The sequence below is a fragment of the Dama dama genome, chromosome 16 (assembly GCF_033118175.1).
Source record: "Dama dama isolate Ldn47 chromosome 16, ASM3311817v1, whole genome shotgun sequence".
In the NCBI taxonomy this organism is placed as follows: domain Eukaryota; kingdom Metazoa; phylum Chordata; class Mammalia; order Artiodactyla; family Cervidae; genus Dama; species Dama dama.
This window is the reverse complement of record NC_083696.1, coordinates 772052-780235: the sequence shown is the minus strand read 5'-3', so window position 1 is coordinate 780235 and position 8184 is coordinate 772052. Positions and strand designations below refer to the sequence as shown.

The following is an 8184-nucleotide window of genomic DNA, read 5'->3' as shown; positions in this document are numbered from 1 at the left end:
TCCTCCTGCATCCCCGTGGTCCTTCCAGCCCCAGGGACACCTCACCGCAGGGCCTGGCCTGAGCACATGGTGTAACGTGGCTGCTCCGGCCTCTGTGAGACCTGTTTATGTCAGCATTATTCTCCAAGTGAGTATCACCATCTCATCTGTGAGCGTCGGCCCCTTTTCTGTCTCATGGTGGAGTAACAAGGCCATGGTTCCTTGCATCGTGGGTCAGAGGTGGAGTAAGATGTAGTCCTTACTTCCCTCTGACTGTTTAATCCATTGTAATGCACGTGGGTTATTTCATAATCAACAATAGTGAGTTAAAATGTGCATTCTGTTTAATTCAACTTAATGACAAATACCCAATACTTTGTGTGTTAAAAGACTCGTACATAATATAAACTCACAATTTTCGATGTATTTTGTGATGTATTTTCGATGATAAAAGTGAATTTTATTAGCCCAAGTGGACAAGAAATTAAGTCTTCCCTTTAAAATATGCTGGGTTGGTTTTATCCCAGGACTTAGCCTGGTAGGAGCTGTACAGTTTCCATTCTGTGTTTCCACCAATCGTCTCTTTCTGATTGCCTTCCCTGGGCTTTCCGTGGGGGCCGGAGTCCCCTCTGCCCCATGGTGGGCCTGCAGGGCAGCCCAACAGCCCGGTGTCCCCTTGTCCAAGGAGGCCACGGTGGCGGAAAGGCCTTCTGAGACAGGCGTCCGTGTGCACGGCCCTGTGTCCAGCAGGGACTCAGCCACAGAGAGAAAAAGGCTTTTCCAAGTGAAACCAAGTTGGCTATGAGCAACCACTGCATCTTTGTATGGTTTTCTTTTTGAAATCTGTGTCTTAGTGTGGATATGGGCCTCCCAGGGGGCTCAGTGGTAAAGAATCTGCCTGCAGTGCAAGAAACTGGGTTTGATCCCTGGGTCAGGAAGATCCCCTGGAGGCAGAAAGGACAACCCGCCCCAGTGTTCTAGCCTGGAGAATCCTGGGGACAGAGGAGCCTGGCAGGCTACAGTCCATGGGGTTGCAAATAGTTGGGACACGACTGAGCACACACACACATATTAGTGTGTGTGTGAATCTCAAACTCCCAAGTCATCCCTCCCTGCCAGCCTTTCCCCTCTGGTAACTGTGAGTCGGTTGTTCTGTAACTGAGTTCATCTGATTCATTTTTAAGATTCCACATAGAAGCGATCTCATCCGATGCATGTCTTTCTCTGACTTTGTGCTTCATGTGACCACCTGTAGCTGACGTAGAGCGCAGGGAACTACATTTGATGTCCTGGGATAAATTAATGGAATTCAAAGGAAAACTTTTCATTCTTGGGGAAAATGAAAGTGGTGAGCTCCTGGCATTTCCTCTCATATGCTTTCTGAAAATAAAGTGTGGGTTTCAGCTGCGTGGGGTGCAGCGTGAGCTGCTGGTGCCTCCTTGCGGTCTGAGGAACGTGGGTGATGCAAGTATTTCAATGGGGAGTTGAAATATGTTCTCAACCACGGCTCTGCATCCCCCGTCAGAGTGAACAAGGCTGACTCGTCTCTGGAAACTAGTGACATATTTTATTGGTATCACAACTATAGAATCATTATAAAATCACACAAAGTGGCAACATTGTGCAGGAAATAGTCATTGCTTAAGAAAATAATTTAATTTTCAGCACTCAACAGAAGCTCCGCTCAGCTGCTACACATGTGTCTTCCGGTGATGCTCTGACTGTCCATGAACGCGGGGTCCACCGAGGCCACCTTCGCAGCCATGAAGGAGTGGATGCAGTGCAGGACCGCCGTCAGATCCTGAAACTCCAGCTCCTGCCGGAAAAGCGCAACGTGCTCACACACTCTGAGCATGAGAACCGCACAGTGCAGAGCACTCACAGGTCCTGTGTTCTCAGGACCACTAGAGACTGACTCGAGAACAAACACTCACCAAGTGAGAAAGGCCGCTGTCAACACGGACACGCGGGTTTTCTGGGGGGTTTTGTGCATGGACATCCTGACTGATGGGTTCAATTCCCAATTTCTGGTGACTAACATGGGTTGACACACAGGTGCTCTGTGTGGAACCCTGAGTCCATCTATGCTGGGTCCTCAGCCTCCACAAAGCCTGCAGGAGCTCACGGCGGCCCCTGCCCGGATGTCACAGCAGGGCTCACCGTCACAATTTAGGAGAAGGAATCTGGCTTCACCTGCACGTGTGTGAATATATGTGCACAAATGTGCCCCTCTACATGTGCACATGTGTCTGTGTATATTGTGCCTGTGTTCACACATGCACTGTGTTGCATGCATCTATGCACATGCATGCATGTGCATACGCGGGCATATGTGTGTCTGCTGCTTCTGCAGGTCAGGCAGCTCCCTGCATGAGCATCAGGTTCAGCCCCTGCTCTAACCCTGCCACCCTGGCAGTCTCCTCTGCAATTCATTTATCCTAAGGACCTAGATTTTTATTAAACTCCTTTAACATTTCACTGTGGCTGAAATACTGAGTTTAAATATGATCTGCAGCTTGATCTAATTACCAACCTCTGAATGTTTTAATACCTTGATCTTTTCCTTAATTAGGTAAAACTCTCAGGAAGCCGGGTGGGTCTGCACTGAGCTGTCAGACAACAAAGAACGAGGTCCCTGAACTTGAGGAAACACTCCTCTCATGAGCCTCACTCTCAGGAACGCCGCGTCTCTCACAAGGGTGACACTTTCAATAAATGTATGAGTGTGAACGTTGCCTGCGTGGCCTCTGTGAACCTCCTCTGGTGGAAATCACACTCCTTCACAGAGCCCGTGTTCCCCTCTTACTGCACAGAAGGCAGATGTTTGTCAGAAACTGTCCTGAGACTTCTGATGAGCGGCCGTCCTGGGCTCTTCGCTTTCGCTGAGTGTAATCTAATGGCCCGACGCTGGAGGGGGGATTCTAAAGTCTATTGTCATTTAAGAGAAGAGTTCCCACTCAGCTGTAGCACTTCACATTCTGTTGTTATTCAGTCGCTCAGTCCTGTCCGACTCTTTGCGACCCCACAGCACGCCAGGCCTCCCTGTCCATCACCAACTCCCGGAGTTTACTCAAACTCATGTCCATCGAGTTGGTGATGCCATCCATCCATCTCATCCTCTGTCGTCCCCTTCTCCTCCTGCCCTCAATCTTTCCCAGCATCAGGGTCTTTTCAAATGAGTCAGCTCTTCGCACCAAGTGGCCAAAGTATTGGAGTTTCGGCTTCAGCATCAGTCCTTCCAATGAACACCCAGGACTGATCTCCTTTAGGATGGACTGGTTGGATCTCCCTGCAGTCCAAGGGACTCTCAAGAGTCTTCTCCAACACCACAGTTCAGAAGTGCCAATTTTTTGGTGCTCAACCTTCTTATGGTTCAAATCTCATATTTGTATAGCACTACTGGAAAAACCACAGCTTTGATTATACAGACATTTGTTGACAAAGTGATGTCTTTGCTTTTCAATATGATATCTAGGTTTGACACAGCTTTTCTTCCAAGGAGCAAGCACCTTTTAATTTCAAGGCTACAGTCACCGTCCACAGTGAAAACAAACTGTATTTCAAAGGAAGCCTTAACCACTGTCCTTCCCAAAGAATTCAACGTGGAGGCTGAACAAACCTATACTTGCAAGAGATGACTGTTAAATAAATGTATGAATACCTGGAGTAAATGAATATGCTCTATAATTTTCCTCTGAAAATGCCCCAAACAAATACAATTAAAAGTGACACTCAGCAGGAATAACCGTGCACAGAACACTTTCCTGTGTCTTGTTCTCAGGGAACTCAGATCAGGGCACAACCACTTTCCAGTTCTCATAATATGAAGGCTCACACGTGTGGGGTGGAGACGGGTCCGCCAGGGGTCAGGCGCGGGTCTTCCACTCGAGGGCTCTGTGACCCGGGCGGGGTTGTGCTCCGAGCCGCTCTGACGATGAACTGGCAGAGTTCAGAAAATTCCCCGAGTGGCTCCCCGTGTGGGCAGCTGTGGCAATGTGGGCCAGGCCCGCGCTGCCGGGCAGAGGCAGCAGGGGTCCCCCGCACACCCTCAGCAGCCTGCGTCCAGCACCAGAGGCGGTGGAGACGGGAGCGTGCAGTGCCTGGCCAGCTCCGGGTCTCTTCCACCTAGCCTCAGGGTGGCCAGGGCCAGGGTCCCCAGGCTGGATGATGCTGGGTTCTGACCTGGATGCAGGTGGGTGCACCTCCCCTGTCTCCACATAACTTGTAAGTTATGTCCAGATCCTTTGAATTTACAGAGCAGTGTGTCCTCAATATCACAGACAAGTCATCACATAATGCAGTTTGTACAACTCTTCCCTTAAATATTGACTTCTCCTATATGTTTAAGCATTGATTTCCTGCTAATAGTTACTAAGAAACTTGTGCTTTTCGATGGAATCAAGTAATGGGTTTCAATAACTACAGTTTCAGGATATTAAAGCCTCTGAGTTCCCATGACACTCTGGCTGACTCCGAGGAGGGTTCACACTTGCATTCTGGTGATTCCACAGGCCAGGAGAATGGCAGGCCCAGCCCTGGACACCTGGCTCACTCAGGCGAGGTTGCACCATGGACGAGTCCCTACCTTCATCTCGATCTGCTTGGTGTCCAGACTCTGAAACAGCAGCTTCACCCGAGCTTTCCCATCGTCGGAAGATCCCTTCAGCTGGGAGAACTTAAACCTCCAGAGCACACCCTGTAAAAGAAGGTGGTCCTTAGTGCTTTAGATAAAGGAGCGCGTTCATTCAGTTAACATCAGTCAGTGCTGTTAAATAACCTCAGTAAATGCAGATGCCACCGGGTTACCTGTGTACACTGATGCCTGCTGGGTCACCCACGTACACTGATGCCTGCTGGGTCCCCGTGTACAATGATGCCTGCTGGGTCCCCGGGTACAATGATGCCTGCTCAGTCATCTGTGTACACTGATGCCTGCTGGGTCACCCGTGTATACTGATGCCTGCTGGGTCACCCGTGTACACTGATGCCTGCTCGGTCACCCATGTCACTGATGCCTGCTGGGTCACCCGTGTACACTGATGCCTGCTGGGTCCCCGTGTACAATGATGCCTGCTCAGTCACCTGTGTACACTGATGCCTGCTGGGTCCCCCGTGTACACTGACGCCTGCTGGGTCCCCCGTGTACACTGACGCCTGCTGGGTCACCCGTGTACACTTATGCCTGCTGGGTCACCCGTGTACACTTATGCCTGCTCGGTCACCCATGTCACTGATGCCTTCTGGGTCACCCGTGTACACTGATGCCTGCTGGGTCACCTGTGTACACTGAGGCCTGCTGGGTCACCCATGCCACTGATGCCTGCTGGGTCACCCATGCCACTGACGCCTGCTGGGTCCCCCGTGTACACTGACGCCTGCTGGGTCCCCCGTGTACACTGACGCCTGCTGGGTCACCCATGCCACTGATGCCTGCTGGGTCACCCGTGTACACTGACGCCTGCTGGGTCCCCCGTGTACACTGACGCCTGCTGGGTCCCCCGTGTACACTGACGCCTGCTGGGTCCCCCGTGTACACTGATGCCTGCTGGGTCCCCCATGCCACTGATGCCTGCTGGGTCACCCGTGTACACTTATGCCTGCTCGGTCACCCATGTCACTGATGCCTTCTGGGTCACCCATGTACACTGATGCCTGCTGGGTCCCCGTGTACACTGATGCCTGCTCGGTCACCTGTGTACACTGATGCCTGCTGGGTCACCCATGCCACTGATGCCTGCTGGGTCACCCGTGTACACTGATGCCTGCTGGGTCACCCGTGTACACTGATGCCTGCTGGGTCACCTGTGTACACTGACGCCTGCTGGGTCACCCATGCCACTGACGTCTGCTGGGTCCCCCGTGTACACTGACGCCTGCTGGGTCCCCCGTGTACACTGACGCCTGCTGGGTCACCCATGCCACTGATGCCTGCTGGGTCACCCGTGTACACTGATGCCTGCTGGGTCACCCCTCCAACAAGACAACGTTCAAGTCACTCAGTGCTGGATTCTCTTGAACCCTGCTGAATAATATGGATGATATTACCTTTCAATATTATTGCAAAGACTGCTTACTATTAGCTAAGGTACTATAGAGATGATGTGTATTCTATAAATGCTTACTCTTTTAATGGGAAAAAAAAAAGACTGTTGCAAATAAAGACTTCATGACTTTCTTTTATAAAAGGTAAGTAAAAGTCAATCAGTTGTGTCCAACTCTTTGCGACCCCATGGACTATATACAGTCCCTGGAATTCTCTAGGCCAGAATACTGGAGTGGGTAGCCTTTCACTTCTCCAGGGTATCTTCCCAACCCAGAGATTGAACCCAGTTCTCCCACACTGCAGGCGGATTCTTTACCAGCTGAGCCACCAAGGAAGCCCAAGAATACTGGAGTGGATAGCCTGTCTCTTTAGCGGATCTCTCTGACCCAGGAATTGAACGAGGGTCTCCTGCATTGCAGGCAGATTCTTTACCAACTGAGCTATGAGGAAAGCCTTTAAAGAAGGTAGTCTTTAATTATAGGCCCTTTATGATAACAAATCTTTACCTTCCCAGAAAAAACCTGAATAGAGAACAGTAATTTTTCAGCAAGCTATAAGCTGCACTGTATTAAAGGCAGTTATTTTGAAATAATGAGCATATTTTTCTCTGAGGATCACAAAGGCCGAGAGGCTGGGAGCTGGGGAGGACTGCAGAGGTGCTCTTGTTCCCTCTGCCCTTGGCCGTCTGTTCACGCTGCACCGGCCTTGAGGCCCTTGCGCACCTTCCTTTCGTGTTGGATCTTGTAGCCAAATGGTCTCTGCATCTCATAGCCGAGTGCCACCATGTATGCTCCTCCTCGATGTTGGGGAACTCGGGACCCCAGGGGTCTCAGGGGACAGTGACTCCAGCACATCCATTTCCATGATGGGGAAGTGGGGTCCAGGCTCCCCTGCTCCCCAACTCGGGCACCAAGGCCCTTTCGGGTGGGAATCACTGGACCCAGAACGAGGACATTCAGAAACCTCTTCCATCACTGCTACGGTAGCAGGTTCTGGAAGGGCTGCTGGTCCATTGCGATGAGCCAGAGAAACCAGCCACAGCATCAGCAGCTCGGCCAGGAGGGCCCAGGGCAGTGATGAGATCGGGGGGCGCACTCAGGCGCCCCCTCCCAGGCAGCTCCCACCCCCAGCACATCGCCCAGCCAGGAGGGCCGGGGCAGTGATGAGATTCAGGGGGCAGCTCTCAGGCACCCCCTCCCAGGCAGCTCCCACCTCCCGCCTGGCCTTGTCCTCAGAGGGCTGCGAAAGACGGCTGTGATTTCAGCCTCTAAGATTTCATGAAAACAGTCCAAATCTCACCCACTTTTAAATCTGCCCACACCCAGCTGTCCTACCAGGAACCTGTGACCGTAAGGGCCTGTGTCCAGAGGAGACGGAGGAACCTGATACCGTGGTTTTGCCAGATTTTCCACAAAATAAGCAAGACCCAAACTGCTCTGAGAACGTTACTTGGTGTTGGGTCAGATTCAACTATGAAGAGGAAAAGCTCAGCAGTGGTAACTTTCTAGGAACCACCTACAGAATTATTACCTACATAGAATCATAAATGACTGCTAAAACAGTACAGATAAGACCATGCAAAACTCCCCGCTTATCATTTAAAGGCTCCACGACGGTCCTTAAAGAGAAGTCCTTGCTATTTGTTGGGCACGGACGTTAAGATCACACTGAATCGCTCCGGTACGCTGATGCGCTGTCAGCCCCGCCCGGCTCTGGACCTGTAAGGTGCTGGGACCCTGAGCTCTCCGAGAGCGGGTCACGACGAAGGAGTCGGCGCAGAGGACACGGCTGTTAGGGCGGTGGTGCGCAGACGCGGACGGGCGCAGCAGCCCTGAAATGTAACGCACGCTCCGCCCACCCGCACCGCCCCTGCCTGCGCGGCACCTACCTTGGTCTTGCTGTCGAAACAGGTGAAGCCGAGAGCAAAGTCCACCGTGAAGCACAGCGTGGCTCCTTGCCAGCTGCATGGGTACGTTTTGGACTAGAAAAAAGGATCGATTGTGAGAAAACATCTTTTTAAAATGGTGCTTAATCTTAGCTGGGTAGCTACAATATCCTCTGGAGGAGGAGATGGTAGCCCACTCCAGTATCCTTGCCTGGAAAATCTCAGGGACAGAGGAGCCTGGTGGGCTGCAGTCCGTGGGGTCGCCAAGAGTCGGGCA

General features: G+C 51.7%; 1 protein-coding gene across 1 annotated transcript in view; it reads right to left on the bottom strand.

The window, feature by feature from the left end:
• Positions 1 to 1609: 1609 nt before the first annotated feature.
• SNTG2 (syntrophin gamma 2) overlaps positions 1610 to 8184 on the bottom strand; it is a 115399-nt gene continuing 108824 nt past the window's right edge. Inside the window, exons 18-20 of the mRNA XM_061163246.1 lie at positions 7911 to 8003; positions 4565 to 4675; positions 1610 to 1795 (exon numbers count right to left, since the gene is read on the bottom strand). Coding sequence (XP_061019229.1) covers positions 1664 to 1795; positions 4565 to 4675; positions 7911 to 8003 — 336 coding nt within the window. The 3' untranslated portion in view covers positions 1610 to 1663. The remainder of the gene's footprint in view (positions 1796 to 4564; positions 4676 to 7910; positions 8004 to 8184) is intronic.